We start from the raw sequence: 20428 nt of genomic DNA, 5'->3' as shown, positions 1-20428 counted from the left end.
AAGTGGGTTAAAAAAGAGAAAGAAGTAAATTTATAGCAACCACAAATCATTGCTACTTTTTAATGTTTGGTGGACAACTTCCTGTTTGTTTCACTCTCCATTTTATGGCAGTCACAACAAATTAAACAACTCACAAACTAAGGATGACAATAGCTTTTTGTGGTATGAAAACTAAGGATTCTGAAATGTACATGGCTGAATTTAGGCATCATCTTTGACATTTATCTTGATTAAAAATAAAAAACAAAAAACAAATAGACAAATAACATTAAGATACAGACAATATTGTTCAACGTTATACAAATAATATTTAAATAATCTAAATATAAAAAGTAGTCTATACCAGATATCTTTAACTATATGCTTACAAAATGTGACCTCCTCTCCTCCTCAGTGCTGGTTCTACTTTATATTTTTTAATTTCTTCCTCTTAATTACCATCCCTATTTATTACCACTACATCCCTCATTTCACAATTCCACCTTATTTATTTATATAATAGCAAAGGCATAGTAAATACCACGTTATTCTTGACAATTAAAATTAACCTCCATATCCACAGTTAACTTAAATTTTAAATACTAAGTTTTGACTTCTTTAGTTTTCCAGCAGTAGGACTGAAATCTGGCTCCGTTTTTCTTTCCAATATACAGTATCAATTCTTTCCAGTTATTTTCATGTTTGGACATTGATTCTCTTTTAATCAGTACCGTTAATTCTCCTTTAATCATTACTGTTAATTTATCTAAGCTAATCATAACATATAATTTAATTAGTCAATCATCAATTGTTAGAGTATCAGTTTTTCTGGTTTTGTGCATAGTAGTATGATCTTGGAATATTTTTCTGTCTTATCATCATCATCATTATGCTTATCATTAAGCATAAATAATATATTAAGAAGATACATTTCTGGTGTTTTCCCCCATGATTTCCCCCAGTTTTCAAAGCTAATAGGGTGTCCAGTGTTCTGTGCCCATTTTGTTACCCTATCTTTAACTGTCTCTTGTTCCAAATTCCTTTTCAGTAGTAATTTATAAAATTTTGCAATTCTGTAGTTATGTTTTTCAAATATTGTATTCTCCAGTCCTGATTTCTGTAATTCGAAGGCTTCAAGTTTTTTTTTATCCATCTTATATCATTCATCTAACTGGCAATAGAGAAACATTCACAGTCAATCCCTTCCACAAATAATTCTTCTCTTGATTTAAATTTAAATTCATGTCCATAAATTTTAAAAAGATCTCTATAAAAGAGCCACATTTCATGTGCTCTTCTCCATCTGCTATAAAGTCCTTCATGAAGGGATATCCAAAGAGGAATTTTCTTACTATCCTTTTCTTTTATATTTTGATTATATTCTTAGAAGAATACAATGTTCTAATGTAGTGGTCTTTAAAATCTTTATGCATTTTGTACTTGTTATACCATACGTATGCATGCCAGCTAGATTTGAGGTTACTTCTTCCATATTTTCTTTTTTTCAAACTTAACCAATCAGCTATCGACATCTTGTAAGTCCACACGCCTCATTGTATAATTTTAAATCTGCAATGCCAAGTCCTCCTGTTTCTCTTCAGTCCTGGAGTGTGGACTTCAGTGCTCCAGGACCCCAGAGTTCCAGAATTTAGGAATCATTGTAAATGCTCAAGTACTTGCAAATAAAGCCCTATGTTTCAGGTACTGTGAAAGGAATAAAAGAGAGCTCCCAGAGGAAATCATAGGTACACTTGAGCAGCTGAAACTCTGAAACAGGTTTCTAGAGCAAGTTGAAATCATCGCAGAACTCACACAGAGCACAGACCCAAACCCCAAAATAAAAATGAAACAAAAATATAACTAATAAAGTATCTTATCTCTACATGTTATCTGAAACAAAGAGCATACCTGGTAATCAACTTCTTATTGTATCGTCGCTCATATGCTGCACTAATAGCAAGTGAAGCTACAAAAGAACAGTCGGACACGATTGTCTGAAAAGCAAGAATTTATTTCATTACTTTATTTATACCCTATATTCTCTTAATACAGTGCACCCGTGCCATACACAGGCACACTATACGTGGCTTCCAGCTTAGGCGGAAGCCGCGCAAGCGGTATATAAATAAAACAAATTATTATTATTATTAATTAAAGTAATGGTGTGCCCACCCGTAGTGCACATGCTGCCCCAGTCTGTGAGCACGTGCCCCATTGTTTGCAATGGGGTGCAAGCATATGTGGATCCTCCGCGTAAGTGAAGGGCCCACTGTACAAAACACCCAAAGAGAAAATAAGGATGTACTATAGAGTAGGAAACAAATCCAAGTGACTTCAGAACACCAAACTATTTTGCTTTCAAAATTCACAGGCAATACAAGGAAAAAACCCTTGTGATGTAATTTGAGCCAAATGCATTCTAAACAATAAACTTTACTTGATTCAGATATTGGATAATATTTCTTATATGATTCATTTTGTTTAAAATGTGATACATGATTGGCCTAAAAGTTCTTATACCCTAAAATAAGTATCAATTGGAGTATGAAAACATATAGATCTTCTGACAGATGTAAAACCACAAATGGAAATATCCTCTCTTCTTTTTAATGGATGAAACTGGTTTTATTCTGTTGTACACTGTAAAACTCAAGCTTCCATCATTCCTATGTAATGTGATGAGTAGCAGGGCTCTACTGCATCAAAGAATGCAAACAACACAGCAGTTCTAATTTCTCAACAATAACCTTAAAAACTAATTTAAAATTCCAAAGAGAGATGCTGAAGATGTATAGCTTCTTGCTGCTCCTGACCAAAGGTCAACAGGCTAGAAAGGCCAAGATGACAGCTGGTCTTCTTTCCAGCCAGTGATAATGCCACATGGTTTGCCTGCTTTCGTTTGTCTCTTACAAAAGTTAATGTGTCAAAGGTCTAAAACACAGTGCAGAATTAATACAGTTTGAGACTACTTTAACTTCCCTGGCTCAGTGCTAGGGAATTTTGGGAACTGTAGTTTTGTGAAAAATTTAGTTGTCAGAGAGTTTTGGTGCCACAACAAACTACAGTTCCCAGGATTCTCTAGCACAGAGCCAGGGCAGTTAAAGTGTCTCAGACTGGATTACTTCTGCAATATGTTTTGGACCAGAGTTAATATTCCACATTAGATTCTTCTTTGTTTCATAGAAAGTAAATATACGGTACATACATTTCAGGAAACATGACAGCAGAAGCTGAGTGAATGGGCACTCCAAATTATGAAAAGAAGCTACATAGAACAAATAGTACTGTCTTCCAGAAACATATGAGAAAATTAACTGAGAAGCCTCAACCAATTTCTAATGACAAGTACAAAGGGGAAAAAAGAGACTGGACATAAAAATGGATCCCTACCTGTTTTATGCTGAAGCTTGACACAGTATAGATCATAGTGGGGTTGTTTGTTATGTCATCTGGCCGCACCCATCGAGAAAACATGGCCTTTTGCTTGGGAGACAAAGGCAGCTTGCCACATTTATCTCTGAAATTTTAAAATATATATATATTTGAAATCAAGAACCGTTAAGTGTAAAATTCTTATATCATCACACATTATTTTTCAGTCCTAGGCTTGATTTGCAATGCAGAAATAATGAAGTCTGATACCGGTTCAACTGCCATGGCTCAATGCTATAGAATTCTGGGATTTGTAGTCTTGTGAGATATTTCACCTTTGCTGTCAGAGTGCTCTGGTGCCACAACAAATTACAAACCCCAGTAATCCATAGCACTGAGCGACAGCAGTTAAAGCAGTGTCAAACTGCATTATTTCTGCAGAGCAGATTCAGTTCAAGTCAGGAAGCATTACTCCACAGATTCTCAACCTATTCCTTAAAGGCCAGCATGGGAGCAGAGTGGTGTCCGCATGACACACAGCCTGACTCTGCCTCCATGCTGGCGTGACGCTGCATGCCCCACTTCACAGTGGGTGGCGTCATGGCGCTCCTCTGGCGTTGTGTCCAGATGATGCAGCGCCAAAGGAGCACTGAAAAGCTGCTGTGCTGATGGCTATGGCAGCCTTTCTGTGGCGCAAAAAGGAGCTGCTTTTTGCTGCTCCTTTTTGCTCCATGGAAAGGCCAGATCAGGGCTGTGGCCCCAATCCAGTGCTCAAAGGGGCAGTTCGTTCAGCCCCTCAGTTCCTGAAACTGGCCATTCCATTCTAATACTCTTGATCTCTGTGATATCTGGTTTCCCTGTTCCTGTATTCTAGTTTCCATTCCTTGACTAATCTTGTCTGGGTTCCTACTTGACTTACAATTTGCTTGCCCACCATGATACAGACCCTGGTGACTATTTACATTTCACTGCCTGCAACCCTAACAATCTCTTACAAAACCCTTCTCCAAATTTGAGCATCACTCCAATCAACTGGCATGGCCCCTGGCCAATGACTGGCCATGCTAGTTGCGGATGAAAGGAGTTGCATTTTACCACCATTGGAAGACTAGCAGGTTGGAGAAAGCAGATGTGCTTTATTTGGTTCCTGGCTTATTAGACCTGAATTTGATCTTAGTCTTGGGCAATTACAGGATCTAGTAAATCACAGACAAAGAGTTGTGCTGTGTGATTAAGTAACATTTTTTCAAGTTCCTTTACAATTTTAGATCTGAACACAATTCCAAGAGCACTGAGTGCTATTCAAAGTAATAGCAACGTTAGACTTGTAGTACCTTTATACAAAACAATATATTTATTTTATCATGTAATACCATGGACTAAAACCTCATTCCTCAGCTGCTCCTGGTTTAAGAGTAGGATAAGAGAATCACAAGAGATGTAGGAAGAATTTCAGAGAGGACAGGTATCATGTAATTTGGACTAAGGAAACTAATTTCAATTTAGGGAAGAACTGGAAAAGTGACACTATTAATTCATTCATGATTCTGTGGTCACAAAATATACAAAGCCAATGGGTACTGAATGGCATTTTGGGACATACATCCACGGATTCAAGCATCCACAGCTTGAAAATATTTTTAAAATACAGAAATTCCAAAAAAACAAACCTTCATTTTGACATTTGATATAAGGGACACTATTTTACTAGGCCGTTGTATTTAATGGGACTTGAACACCCATGGATTTTGTATCCACAGGGAGTGCTGGAACCAAGCCCCAGTGGATACCTCAGACCCATTGTACTTTACTTCCAGATCCTTAGATGTTACTTCTAGTTTCTTTTAGATTAAGGGTGGAAATTATTGGGTACTGTTGGTTTGCAACTTCCAGCAACTCCCGCTACCATAGCCAATGATAAGAATGCTGAGTGTTGTAGTTCAACAACATTGGGAGGGCTGCACAATACATGTCACTGCCTGAGATTATGACTTGTTATGCATTTAGAAGCCAAATAGTTTCCTTAAATTACTTTATTATAAATTTCCATTTCAGAACTGTGTACACATGACTCCAAATGTCTTGTGGTCTTTCCAAAATTTGACAGAATAAGTGTAGCAAATTTGCTTAATCTGACAGACAAATGTGTAAGCATACCTCTCGTTCCATGCCATAATGGTCCGATGGTGATAAATAGTGAAGAGTTTTGCTTTTTGCACAAAGAAATAAAGGTATAGTATGGCTGTTGTTCCTTGATATTGAACACTCTTTCAAGAATTTTTATAGGCAAAAAACATTTCAAGAAGCATACATGTAAACCTATATTTACTTACGAGAAAGGAACTGGAAAAGCAAAACGCTCTCTCAGGTCAACACTCATGAATGGAACATATTCAACACCATTTATCTTTGATGTCTTCCTGTGAACACAACATGTAAGATAATGAGTTCCATTTTGGAAGAAATGTGTGATATACTGTAAATTCAATAATAAAAACATAAATAAAACAAAATCATTTGTTTCTTATCATGGCAGCCTCTTTAAAATACATTAAATGATTAAAAAAGAATGGTGTAAAAACAAGGAAGAACAGCTTTATTTTTGTACCATCCTTTTTTAATCAATCTGTACAGATAATTTAAACCTCCCTGAGTAGTATTATAACCTAATTTAAAGAGTCTGCAAATTTCTTCCTTTAGTTTTTATTAAAACTGTGTGATGTAGCCATTAGAGTTTTTGACTGGGACTTGAGAGATCTAAGTTCAAGCCTTTGTTGAGCCATTAAACCACTGGCTGATCTTAGGTGAGTCAACCACTTGTAACCTAAACTATTCATTTTTGTGAGGATAAAAGCCAAAAGAGAAACATGTACAGCACTTGAGCTCTCTGCAGAAAAGGTGGGAGGTAAATGTAACTAACAAAGAAATACAACTTCTTTTTACATAGTTGGCTACCATAGGCATTTTAAATCAGTGTTCTAGCCTTAAGGTCTGAATAAAAGATTTAGAAATGGTGAATCTTTAACAAGTAACAATGTACTACTCATTGTCTGCCTATACGAAGAGGGGAAAAGAAGATCCCTTTACTCAAGAGAATGATTCCACTAATATTATTTTACACTTCCCATCACTTAAACTCCAAAGGCACAGACACCAAAACTCCAACCAATTTTCCAATTATCTTCTAGAAATGTTTAAAACATTTCTAAACACTACGCCCCCACGTCAGCCCCAAGAGGGCTCCAACAAGCTATCTGTACAGCCCCTTAGTTAGGCAATTCATGTTAATTACCATACTCTTAAAACAGAGATGAGGAACAGCCAAACTGTGGACCAATGTGATTGGACACAAGAGGCTATTATAAGACTGAGAAGCTACTGCATGGGACTGAGCTGTGGTTTGCAGAATAAACAAATACAGAATTCAGTTGTGCCTTGCCCAAATCTGTAAGAAGTCCAAATTGGAAAGGGTTATATCTATCTTCACCTACTTTGCTTTGGTTCTGAATCAAGACTCTAGCCCCAGACACTGCTAAACCATAGCCCCTGAAACTTTTTTCCAAATTGCAATACAGCTTGAGACAAATAAACAAAAGAGAACTCCCCATCCTTGTAGTAATCACTGTTATACATTATTTCCCACCTTTACCTGAGCACTTCAATCTCTTCTGCTGTGTAGCGCTGACCCTGAGGTTCACTGGCATGCACAGGTCTTACTGTCTGAGGCTTATCGTTCAAGGAAAAATCAGGTCCCAGAGGAAAGAAGGTTCTCACAGGCTGATTTGCTTTCACTGCAGCTGTTTTTTCTTTCTGAGATGGCTTTGAGTCTTTCAGTGCCTCTGCTCTAAAATAACAACAATAATAAAGTTTTGATTATGATAGCCAGCATGGTGTAGTGGTTTGAGTGTCAGACTAGGATTCTGGAGACAACAGTTCACATTTCATTTTGAGCATAAAAACCCACTGGGGCTGCATCTGCACAGCAGGAATAATCCAGGTTGACACCAATAACTGCCATATCTCAATGCTATGGAATCCTGGGAATTGTAGTTTGTGACACTAGAGCCCTCTGACAGAGCAGCCTATATATCTCACAAAACTACAATTCCCAGAATTCCACAGCATTGATCCATAGCAGTTAAAGTAGTGTCAAACTGGATTATTTCTTCAGTGTGAATGCAGCCAGGGTGACTTTGGGCAAGTCATAGTCTCTCGCTCTCAGAAGATAGCAACAGCAAACCCGCTCTGAAGAAACTTGCACAGAAAACCCCAACAATAAGTCTCAGGGTCACCATAAGTTGGAAATAACTTGAAGGCAACACAACAACTGTATAATTCATACATGTTTGCTCTTTATGTATTTCTGCATGTATCAATGCTGCTAGTGTTGGGCAAACCATTGTGAGTTGTTGGCTGCTAATAAAATTGTACAAGATACAATAATGTCTTAGTTCCAAGATCCTGTGTTAGTATAACACACTAGTAATTAGAATAAGCTCCAGAGTTTCCATCCTGGGGTCTTCATCTGCCCCCTTTAAAAACATATGTCCTTCAGATGTAGAAAATATTGCCCTGTCACTAGTAAAATATTCCCAGACCAAGTGTCCATATCCACAACTACCTACACATTCTTAACCTTGAGGGCGTGGAAGGGTTTTTTTGTGTGAGTAAAATAAATTTGGTGAAGTGTCAATGGGGTGTGGACCAACACATAACCTGAGGGCTGCATTTTAACCACTCCACTATGTAAGCTGCCAAAGGAATGAGAGGCTTTTCATGTGAATTTTGCTTAATTTAATAAATCTGTCACACACACCAGCCAGTACATCAGGGTTTCCCTGAGTTTGAGACCTGCATGAAGCTGAAGCATTTTCTTAATGCAACAGAGATAAGCTGAAAGAAGCCTTCATACAATATACTTGGATAAAATACTGAGAAGCATACCTGTCCAGTGCCTGTCGAGCCAGCTGTTTCAGTTTCATTTGGAGTACTGTTTCTGAAGTTTCATTAGCCTTTAACATTTAATTAAAAAAAAAAGATTAAAAACTCAAAGTGTGTCAGTCTAGTACTTCAGACAAAGATGAAACGACCAAGAGGTCAGCTGTAAGGACATTTTGACTACTTCCTTTTAGAACTTTCCCACATACTACAAAATTGTTATGTTGGGCAAAAACTTCTAACCATTTCATAAGCTTATTTATACATTATTACACTGAACACTAGTGGAAAAAAATGCTTCCATGCAATCAAATATCAGAAACTAGAGCAGTTTAACAACAAAAGCTACTGCACTAGTAAATGTCAGTGTATCTTGGCTTAATAAATCTGATACATGAACAAGACCTTTGATTCAGCTCCATCTTGATGTAAACAATCAAAACTAGGAAGCCTTTTAAAATAAATGTACTTTTCCAGGTTTGGATGATAAAGGAAACCCTGTTTACCATCACTGGAGCCAGCCAAAATAGTAAGCTTGGATTCCCTTATCATCCAAATTTGGAAAGGTACAGTCCATCCTCGCCTTATGCGGGGGATCCGTTCCGGATCCCTCCGTGTAAGGCGAATTCCGCCTATGCTCGAGCCCCATTGGAAACAATGGGGCTCATGTGCGGCGGCGCGGCGGCACACAACGAGCGTGCGTGCCCATTCAATTGAATGGGACGCGCCACCCCTTCCGCCTTGTGCGCGCCCCGTGGCTTGAGCGCGTATGCTCAAGGCCGCATATGGCGCGCCTGTGTATGGCGCGGGCGCGCTGTATATGTATTTTAAGAGGCTTTTTTGTTTAATGGCTTGCATGCAGGAACAGACATCTCATTCATGTAACAGATTTATTAAGCCAAGATATGATTACTGTAGCAAATGCAGATTCAGAACAAAACAGGACAGCAAACTATGGCTTGATGTTGATTTAATATGGAGGTAGGAAAGTAACTGAAACAGGTTCAGGGACCTCTGAGCTATGAATTGATTTCTCCCAAAAGAGAGAAAGCAAATGCAAGAAGTCCATTTCTGCTTTTGACAAAATGGGAGTGGGAAGGGGTCAAGGTCAGCAAAAAGTATAGTCTCTCAATACTGTGGGTTTTCTAGGTTTTTTGGTAGATAAAAACAGAGTGAACTGTTTCTCCTGGGAACAGTAATTCATGGTTTAAATTAATTTAATGAAAAATACCCATTTCCTCAAAACAAGAAGTGGACTTTTGGCAATTCTGGTTTGTTTTGCCTCTTTCACAGCTCAGAGGTCCCTGGACCTGCTGCAATTACTTGCCACCTGGCTTGTTCTGAATTTAGCAACCATAGTTTCCCAGCTTAAATGAAACAGAAAACTGATTAAACAAAAGTTTCCTGGTTTGACTGCTTATGCTGCAAAAAGAATGTAGGCATGAAGGAAAGACATGCTCCTGTTTCACCTTATTAGGATATGATATGACTGTCTGGACCCAGTCATTAGGTGTATTCATCACACACCATATGAAATGGGCTGGAATCCATGCCAAATAAAACTTGTTAGTCTCTAACGTGCTACAAGCATGTTGTTGTTTCTAGAAGAGGCAAACAAGAACTGTATATCCAAACCTCCTATTCAACAACAGGTTAATGGACAAGCCAGGACTCCACATGGTGACTGTAACAAAATTCAAAAGAAGCAGAAAGGCAGTAAAAAGATAGTTAATCCAGCTCACCTTTTTAAATGGCCAATTAGTGGGACTTTAGCTGTCTGGAAAGTCAAATTTTCCTTAGCCTTAGTCTAGGATTACACACTAGATCAACAAGGTAAACTACAGAATTCGTTTACAGGGGCAAATCTTTATACAGTTATAGGTAATCATATGGAAGATTTCTCTCACCCCTCTACAATCTCGCCCATCAAAAGTGATGAAGCTGCAGTTCTTCAGATACTTCTAGACTAAGCTCTCACAATCCCTGGCCACAGCTATACTGGTTGGGGCTAAAAGAAACTGTAGTCCAACATCTGGAGCATAGACATTCACTATGCATATTCTACAAGGATCAAAGCTAAACCACAGAGTGGCATACCCCCTTTTTACTGTATGTCGAAGCACTCCTGACTACCTTACTTATCATAGTACTATTGCAGGAATGCAAGAAAGGAAACATTCAAATCGACACATGGTGCAAATTTCAAAGTAGCGAACAAAGCAGACTTAGATTAGTTTATGTGCTGCAGGAAAGGTAAAAGACCAGCCAATTCAAGGAAATTAAACACTGAGTTTTAAGTAACAAGGTATTTTCCATGGCGAACTTTCAAAACCATCCCTCCATTTCAAGAAATCAGAAGAAAAGAAATAATTATACTTGGTGGAGTTACATCATGATAGTAAGCTCTTCCTGTAATGAGTTTTGATTACTGGCTGGCTTATTATTAACAAAGTGGTACTTGCAACAATTAGGATTAGATCCATATCAAAATGGCAATCCATGCACACAGTTACTTGGGGTTAAGCCTCACTGAATTCAAAGAGGCTTAATTCTCATTAGATGTGTAGGACTCTGCTGTAAGCAAGTTGAACTTAGATTCCACTGAAATCCAAGGGGCAAGACAGTCATGACTTCAGGTAGTTTTCAATGAAATGAATGGCGCGTCAGTGCTACTAATTCATTTGAGCTCTAACCTTATGCATTCCCTCAGTAGTTCAGGAACAGCAATTACAGAGAATAAGGAAAGGGGCTGAAATAGCTTCCCAAATAATCTGTTTTGTATGTTAGCCCCATTTAGCATAGGAAGTGCTTTCACACTGGAAAGCTTCCATAGTAGCTGGACAAAAAAGTAATTGTAAAATGAGGCATGCATAAATATACTTGAAGTATGGGCACAAGATATATCATTTAATGAACAGTCCAAAGGAAAAGTTAGACAAATAAGAAAATACAGCCTCCCTGGCTCAAAGTAAGAAATACAAAAATACAAGTACCACTTTTTAAGCCAGCGTCCAAGGGTGTGCATCCACATCATGCTTTGTACTATAAATAACAGGAGGGCTCCCCCCCCCCCAACACAAATATACTCTTGAGTTGATAACAGTGTTTGGAGGTATGACCCACAAGTTTCCATTCATTCACAAAAATGAATCGAATTCCACAGATCTCCTCTTCCACCATAACTACCCAAATACACCATTTTCAATGCTTTAAAATTCCCAAACCTGATGTGTGCACACACCCTGCATATCAAGGCATCTGCATAAATGGAAGAATTTCTTACCATAACGTAATTCCACCAAGTTAAGTGGTAGCTTAACATACTGTTTTCAAACAGAGCTCCACTGCTTCCGTATACAGCTCTATCGCTTCGTCTCCATTGCCCTTCTCATCTTCATCAAAAGCTTGAGTAACCAAGAAATGGGCCCGCTCCAAGTCCAATTGTTGCTTCGACTTCAAAGGGTCAACGTTCTGTGAATGAACTGGATTAGGAAGAAAACCACAAGCTCTCTCATTTATTGACCAATAAGAAACTTTTATTAGAGCAACTTGCTTAGTAAATAAGTCCACAGACCATGTTACTTGCATCTGCCATGAAAATAGTGTTCATTAGCAATCCCAGTTTAATATCCAAAACATACTGCTCTGCATTTACTGCAAGCTACAATAAAACCACCCCTTTCTTCTCCTCAGGAGCCTAGTGCCCTGAAGGTGGACTGCTGAACTGCAGTCTCTATCATTGCCAACCAGCACAGCTTGGGAAACAGGAGATGGAAGATGTGAATTAGGCTCTTCTACTCTATTTAGATGAACAACTCAAACAATTCAGAGGATTTTTTATTTTTAGTGATTCTGGAAAACTGGATCAATTTAAACTATAGGCTTTGAAAATACAATGTGACCAAAGTAAGAGCAGCAATTTCCTGCCACTATTTTTTAATATAATTTTAGGGGCCACTTCTCACACTATGACATGCCCACAAACTGTGGAGGTATTACATGCCCTTCATATGCAGATTTCATGTGTGACTACTGAACACACACCCTTCACAGTATTCCCATTTCAAATAGAATTGTAATGGCTTCAATGAAGTACTGGGATTGTGAATGTGCTGGTAATGCTACAGAATGTGCTTAGAAGGTTCTCTAATCAAGACAAGAATACTGTTGGGTTCCAGTTTTGTTTACTAACCTGCAGAATGTAAGGCCTGAACTCTTTCCAAATATTCACTTATTTTCCCTGGAATATTTTCCAAGGTCGATCCTGCCATTGCAGCATAAATCAGGGCTTGTGCAGCTTCCTGGAGAAAGAAAAATATAAATGTAAAGTTTTAAACCATCTGGTTGTTTTAATTTTTAAAATCTTACTTGAGTATACAAATATGAATACATTAGGCAGGTAGACAGATGCCTTGCTGTGCAGCCATTATGAAAACCTGCTGAAAATTCACAAGATTGTGAAAGCCTGACTGCACACACACACACAAACATATACAGTGGTTCCTCCACATTCGCTGAGGTTAGGAATGAAGGACCCCCTTGAATGTGGAAAAACCAAATTAAAAAACAAAACACTACCCTTTTTAGTTAAGAAAACACTTCTCTAGGAATCTCCAGGTCCTCCAGTGCAATTCTATGGTTAACATCTGCCAGATGTTAATCACAGAATCATGCTGGAAGACCTACAAATGCCTAGAGAAGTGTTTTCTCTAGAAACTTCTAGGTTCTCCAGCTCAACTCTATGGTCAACTTCTGGTAGAGTTGCACCAGAGAGGGCATATTAATCAAAACCTCAAATAATCGGATCTACAAAAGTCAAAGCGGCGAATTTGGAGGGTCAACTGTACTGTAGTCGACTGCTCTATAGCTGCATAGCCAGCAATCAAAGGTTTTGTGAACAAATGAGGAAAGTTTCCCCCCTTTTTTAAATCACTGGAAACAATTAAGTGGCAATCAAAAGCTTAGTCAAAAAGAATAAGCATAATGAATGAGAAGGAAAATGAGTCATCATGAAATGACAGCATGCTATACATAAGGTCCAGTTAAGCAGGATTGAAGATTAGTTTTTAGATGTGCATCCACACCCTTTGCAATATTGTTGATAGCGAATCAAACAAGGTTTTCAAAATGCTTATGGCATCCGTCGACTCCAGTCTGACAGTGATCAAAGCAAATGACATTTCTGTGTCAATGATTAAGCACAACACACTCTGACAATTTATTTTAGAGACTCTTTTCCTGGTTGGGCCTGGCTCTCACCCAAGTTTTCAAAAGTGCCCCAAAAATTGTATGGGAAATAAAAGAACAAGGAAGACTGATAGCAGTGTAGTACTTTGCGGAAAGAAGACGAATACACTTCTCTGTGTTAAATGAGGATGACCACAGATGAAAGGCTTAGGGCAAACAACAGAAAGTTTAATCAAAATTAAAAATATAGTGATTTGTTTATACAGTTGGCCCTCCACATTTGCGCCTTTGACTTTTGGAGATTCGGTTATTTGCAGTTTTAATGAGTATGTTCTTTCTAGGAAACTCTAAGTCCTCCAGTGCAATTCTGCTGGACACTGACCATAGAGTTGTGCTGAAGAACCTAGTTACTACAGTACTACTAAAAATGTTTACTTATGGCCTGTTACAGACTGCCAAAATAAAGCTGCTTCGGGTCTCTTTGGAGGTATGCTGTTTAAATGATGCATGCATCCTAAGAATCCGAAGCTGCACCAAAGCTGGACTCCAGTGCTTAGGAATGGAGTGTGGCTTTGGCGCGACCTCCGGACTCTTAGGACCCATGCATCATTTAAATAGCATACCTCCAAAGAGACCCGAAGCAGCTTTGTTTTGGCAGTCTGTAACAGGCCATAGAGTTGCACTGGAGGAACTGGAGATTCCTAGAGTGGCGGTCTCTCAGGTAAAAAAAATAGTGGGTTTTTTATTTGCGTTTTTTCCTCATTCATGAGGGTCCTTCACCCCTAACCCCAGCGAATGAGGAAGGACCATTGCAATTCGTCTACAGTACACAGCTGCAAATAACTGCACACGACTTTTCTGCCTTGCTTCACCAAATGCCCTGCCTTCCTGGGCTTGCTCCCAATCAGCAGCAGCCAATGGGTCATTAATTAAAGAGCCACCTTGAGGCCTTGCTGTTCAACAAGACCAAACAGAGAGATTAACACCTACATTCACCCCTCCGTGTTTGCGGCTTTGATTGTTCAGGGGTTTTATTAATGTCTTCTCTCTAGGAATCTCTAGGCTCTCCAGTGCAACTCTATGGTCAACCTTAACCAAATGTGGCACTGAAAGACCTAGAGAATCCCAGAGAGAACACTCCACTAGGCATTTGTAGTTCCTCCAGTGCAGTTCTATGGTCAGTGTCTGGAAGATGTTGACCACAGAGTTGCACTGGAGGACCTAGAGACTCCTAGAGAGGTGTCCTCTCAGGTAAAAACATGGTGCTTTTGTTATTTGCGGTATTTCCACATTCATGAGAGTCCTGTGCTCCTAACCCCAGGAAATGGGGAGGGATGAGTATGTATATATATATATATATACACACACACACATACATAAATAAATATATACATATTATATATTTCTACATTCATGGGGGGTCCTGTGCCCCTAACCCCAGTGAAGGTGGCAAGATGGGTGTATGTATGTATATATATATGTGTGTGTGTGTATATATATACACACACACACCACACACACACATACATATTATATATATGTATATATTTCCACATTCGGGGGGGGGGGTCCTGTGCCCTTAACCCCAGTGAAGGTGGAGGGAGGAGTCAACCAAGAGTCACACACACACACCCCTCTCTCTCCCAGTTCAGCCTTCTCTGAGGATGCCAGCCACAGGAATAAACTCTTTGGAACAAGGCCTCAGAGCCCGAAAAACCTACGGGAAAATGTGGCTGCCATTTGTTCAGAGGAGGCTGAGAGAGTGTGACTCGCCCAAGGCTCCCTACCTTGTAATAGAACACGGCTTCCTGGTAGCGGCCTCCCTGGTCCCTCTGGACGGCCAGCTGCGCGAACTTGACCGCGTCCTGCTCCAGCGCGGAGGCGTCCATGGCTGAGCCACGGAAGACGCCCAAAGGGACCCTTCAGCCACTACTTCCTTCAGTCCCAGCGCCAAATGAGCTTACTTTCGGTATTCGCTTCCTCGTCCCTTACGTCACGCTACGTCATGACGCTGACGCCACGACTCCACCTCCCCTCCTGCTCTCTCTTTTAGTGCTCGTTAAGGAAATTTTGGACTTCAGCTCCCAGAATCCCTGACTATGGGCCAACATGGCTGAGGCTTCTGGGAGCTGAAGTCCAAAAGCTGTTAAAGAGCACTATTTGGGTACCGCTGGGTTACGTCATACCGCACATGCGCAGTAGGGCCCTTCCGCCTCAGGAGCTGGTGGTATATAGAGATAGAAATAGTAGAGAAGTGAGAGAAACCAGTTCCGTTCTCCACAGAATACAGTATATTGCCCCTAGCGGTGTTAAAAGCTTCCCAATGCTTTGTTTTTCCTACGCTTTCAAGATAGAGGCAGCATGACGTTTTAAACTTTGCTGTGATTTCCTGGAAAGTGCGGGGGGGTCAGTGCAGGCGGCCATTGAATCACATCTGAATTCTGAATCCCCCCCCCATGGTTTTTTTTACCTCAAAGGAGGGACGCTTTTGCCCATAATGAACCCGGAAGTTGGTTAGCGTTTGTAGTTTGTATTATAGCTCTATGGGCCCTGATGGGGAAAAAGCACGTGACGTGACTCTCACGCGCATGCGTGTTGCAAAGCACGTGTCCCATTCTGCCAGGCGCTTGGGTGGTTCTTTGAAGCGCTTCCGCCAGGAGTTGTTGTTCTTGTTATTATTATTATTATTAAGATTTATTTATAAAGCGCTGCAAATTTATACAGCAGTGTACATACAATCCATTTTAAAAATAGATATGATAAAATAAATCTGCTTGTGGCATATATTCTGTGGGACAACTAAACATAATACATGTTAATAATAATAATAATAATAATAATAAATGATTTATTTATAGCCTGCATCTGCACTGTGGGAATAATCCAGTTTGACACTGCTTCAACTGCCATGGCTCAATGCTAGGGAATTCTGGGAACTCTGGCTGTGGAGCTTTATTGATTGCAGTCCCCATTTTGATCTATGTTTGATCAAAGGTATAGACATCCCTTTACTGTTTATGTTTCCTCATCATCTAGGTTGAATCCTGCCCTGCAGGAAGACACAATGGCAGCACTGCTGAAAGATACCCACCCAACCTCTGTTTTTGGTACATATTTGTGTACCTCTGAGTTACCCAAAGCATAACACTCTCTTACATAGGTTTATCACAATTGGGGAAAATTGGGGGTTTAAACGGGCTTTATCCTGTGATATTCGCATGATCGCAGTGAAGATTTTCACACACTCACACAAAGATGGCTTATCCCAGGAATAACCAGCAACAAATCATTCACGGGGAAATTCCATGGTTATTTCTGGGGTAAGTCATCTTTAATCATGATCACGTGTGAAAATCTTTATCGCAAACACTATATCACTGGATAATATCCATTTAACTTTCCCCCGTGTAATAAAGTCCATAGTGTGTGTGTCTTCCACTGGTGCCACTGTGTAAGAAGTGATAGGCACAGCCTCAACCTTGTAAATTGACTTGTAATTCCACAATGGGTCTGATAGTACTTATGTATATAATTTCTACAACTCCAACACATTCAACAGTACCACTTATGACAGAGGTGAGAACTGGGTTGCCTTTGGGCTGCAGGGAGTCCCTGAAGATCCCATTTCTAGCCCTCCTGTGTTTTCCAAGTGCCCCCCCCCCCCCCCCCAATCCATTGATTCAAATTGTCTTTTTTGCTGCCATGGTTTGCTGCCAGGTTTTCATGGCAAAACCACAGCTCTTGCAATAAGCTGTCTTTACTACAGCACTCAGAACGACCTGGATTCAAAAGCTGTCTCCATTGTCTGCCTCATTTCTTCCTCTGTGTCTTCCAAAACAGAAACAATCCTTTCTGCCTCCCTATTGCTGTTCGATTTCTCCAGTTGATGAGAGTGATGTGACCTTTGCAGCGGTGACCAGAGGTTGCCTCCAAAAATGCCTCATTTTCCGCAAGGGTTTCCTCGTTCTCCCCATTGTCCTTTGCAATAGCAAGCAACCTGAATTAACTAAACATTTACTGCGAATGGGTGAGTACAAGGTGAGTTGATGCACATTCTTTTTCACGTATACTTGCAATCCAAGGTAGCCAAAATGTATCCACTCTTTGCTCAAATGTAGAACATAATACATATAATGGGTACATAAACATTTTTCTGGACGCTGACTCTTATTATGCATACCTAATAAGTGCAATAGAGGGCCACAATGGATCAGCAGTCCATTGTGTTCTGATCCTCTTTGTTTTTAATATTTAGTAGCTAGCATCCTCTGTTGTGTAGTGGTTTTACTCATTGGACTAGGATTCCCGGAGTCCAGAGTTTGAATCGCTACTCAGTCCTGAAAAGCCTCTGGGTGACCTTGGCTAAGCCACACTCTCAGCCTCAGAGGATAGTAGTGGCAAACACCCTCTCAACAAATCCTTCCAAGAAAATCCCCTGATAGATTTGGTTTAAGGTTACTGTAAGGCACAAATGACTTGAAGACAAACAACAAGATACCAGTCATGATGTGAGTGTGATAGGGACCTGGATCTTGGTGCTGAGAGAATTATCCTGATTACAACCATTTCCCCCACACTGTCATTGCCCTTTTGCAGGTAGCGTGTGTGTAGGTGTGTATATAAACAGAACTAAACACACACAACCTCCATGAAATATATAGCTGTCAGGGAGGGAGGAGAAGATGAGAAAGAAGGTGGTGCTAGTGGAAACTCATCTCTGACATTGTAGTGTTCCTTTTCCCAGCTGCTACAGTTTAAATAGCTGGGAACAGATATTAGAAAATATGGACAGTGGAGGGTATGAGCTTGGTGGTAGGTTGGTGATTTCCAATTCTATTCAGTTCTGGTGCACCATGGCCAATTTCTAGTTAGATACTTTTGGCCACTGACCAATTGGACTGCCTCTGTTATCTTCAAGATCATTCTATTACACCAGTACTCTATATAGGAAAAAACGGAAACATGACTAGTTGAATAGATTGCATTGTGGTCCTTTGTGAGTCTATTTGACTGTGTTCCTCATGTTCATAAACAGTTTGGATTTTCTAGGATGTGGTAGCTGACAAAGCAAACATGAAGCCTAAACCCTCCACTTTTTGCTTCCACTGTTTATAAGCCCCTTGGAGGAATTGCAGCTGCTGAGGGAACAGTCTCCGACGTGGCATTATTTAATGAGAATGAGCAAGATGGAAAGGATTGCTTATCCAGTAGGGAAACGTTGCAAAAATGCAAGTTGGTTTTTAAGAGTTTGTCTGGCAAAGCTACTGTTTATGTAGGGTCACCAAAATGTCCTTTATTTTGCAGCACGTTTAGTATTACACTCTCTGCACACTGGAGATTATAATGATTCTTTACGTATTTAGATGTGCTCAACTTGCAGCTAAGAACATTGAATAGAAAAGACATGTGATTTCAAGTATTCGGTCCTTCAGGTGTTTTGTACTTCATCTTCCAGAAGCCCTGACCATTGGCTGAGCTGGCTGGGGCTTCTGGAAAAAGAAATCCAAACTCCTGGAAGACCAAAGTTTGACAACCACTGGTCAACCAGATTGGGTTTAGTCTTAGCTTTAGGCTGAGATTCTATACAATGGAGGATTTCCCTGAACTATCAGCTCTTATTGTTTGATTCTACTAGTGTCCCATAATTATGCTATTACAAAGATATAATGACGACATTAACGCCCACCCATTCCATCTTATTTTAGATTTTGGAATTCCATGTATGATTTTTTCCCTTTGCCCCCCTCCTAGCCCATTTTCTACAAACATAGTGCTAACTTAGTTGACATAGCACCGTACTTGTGTGACACTTTTGCACTACAACTATACAATTTTTTTTAAAAAATTCCAAACTGACAATAGGGTTTCTGGAGGAAGACCATGGGATGGGGTCAGAGTCTTGTCCATGTATAGGAATCTTGGATAGAATTTTTCACTAAAATACGGAAAATGAAAAATCAAAATATGGTGGCCAGTCTGGAAATTGGTTTTGTGTGTCTTTTTCATCAAGATAAATGTAAATGTACATAACGAATTAACCAACTTTCTGTGTTTGCTGTCTAGATTAGAAATAGCAGAAAACTGGAAAGGATATAATCCTCCACCTTTAGACTGCTGAAAAAGCAAAATACAGTATTTGGCTCTAATGGAGAAATTGACTTCTCAAATTATATAAGTAGTTTCACACAGTCACATGATAGATGCAACAGCGTTTGGTTTCCTTTTATCCAGTGCATGAATCTGTGGGCAACTGTGGAAGGCTAGGGGGTTGCATTTGTTTCCCAGGACACCTTGATAGTCCACCTTTCCCATAAAATCCCTCCCCCCTCTATGGATAATGGGAGTATTTTCACCATGCTTTTATCCTTCAACAAATTATTTCTTTGTTGATTGTTTCTGTTCCTAATTATTTCTTTATTCCATTGAAACAAATCAATTAAAATATTAATTGGGTTATATATCAGTGGACCAGAGCTCAGAAAAGTTTCTTATCTGATTATAATTCCCAGTAGCCATGATGGTTAGGGGATTCTGGGATGCTGTTCTAAAAGTTATTTTTCCAAGCTCTAAGCGAGGTGGATGTCTTCTTTTTCTGCAAAGTGGGAAAGAAAGTGAAAACCAAGTGGGAATGGCACGCACAATTGGTCCCTCTGTCACCTTTGTGATATTTAAATACATGGAAGCCAGGTGGGTTGCAGAGTGAAGAAGCCCCCCCTCAGAGCAAGAATGAAGAATGTGTGGTCCTCCAGATGTTGTTAGACAGCATCGCCCATAATCTCACACCATTGGCTGTGTTAATACGTATGAGAGAAGCTGCAGTTCAAGAATATCTGGAAGGCCATAGTTTATTCACCTCTGCTTATTGTGTGCATTCAGAGGAGTCCTTTGAGAGATCAGCTGAGTCAAAGCTTTGATGCAAAACGAGATAAAGCTTCTATTAGTAGGATTAGGG

General features: G+C 39.7%; 1 protein-coding gene across 4 annotated transcripts in view; it reads right to left on the bottom strand.

The window, feature by feature from the left end:
- Nucleotides 1–15568, bottom strand: part of LOC149309678 (calpain-7-like) — a 28282-nt gene extending 12714 nt beyond the window's left edge. For 3 of the 4 annotated variants that reach the window (XR_016281924.1, XM_089532828.1, XM_089532830.1), the window contains exons 1-8: nt 15264–15568; nt 12482–12590; nt 11614–11771; nt 8296–8363; nt 7001–7195; nt 5685–5771; nt 3370–3496; nt 1888–1973 (exon numbers count right to left, since the gene is read on the bottom strand). Coding sequence is in view for 3 of the 4 variants with exons in the window: in XM_089532828.1 (XP_089388954.1) it covers nt 1888–1973; nt 3370–3496; nt 5685–5771; nt 7001–7195; nt 8296–8363; nt 11614–11771; nt 12482–12590; nt 15264–15365 (932 nt within the window). In the remaining variant the exon portion in view is untranslated. Of the gene's footprint in view, nt 1–1887; nt 1974–3369; nt 3497–5684; nt 5772–7000; nt 7196–8295; nt 8364–11572; nt 11772–12481; nt 12591–15263 lie in introns of those variants that run through there. The other variant, XM_089532829.1, reaches the window with a different exon arrangement.
- Between the last annotated feature and the right edge of the window lie 4860 nt (nt 15569–20428).

Source organism: Sceloporus occidentalis, unplaced genomic scaffold (assembly GCF_023333645.1).
Source record: "Sceloporus occidentalis isolate IW3139 unplaced genomic scaffold, rSceOcc1.0.p SCAF_7, whole genome shotgun sequence".
NCBI classification, from domain to species: Eukaryota; Metazoa; Chordata; class Lepidosauria; order Squamata; family Phrynosomatidae; genus Sceloporus; species Sceloporus occidentalis.
Note: the sequence above shows the minus strand (reverse complement) of the source record. Positions and strands in the feature narration are given on the sequence as shown.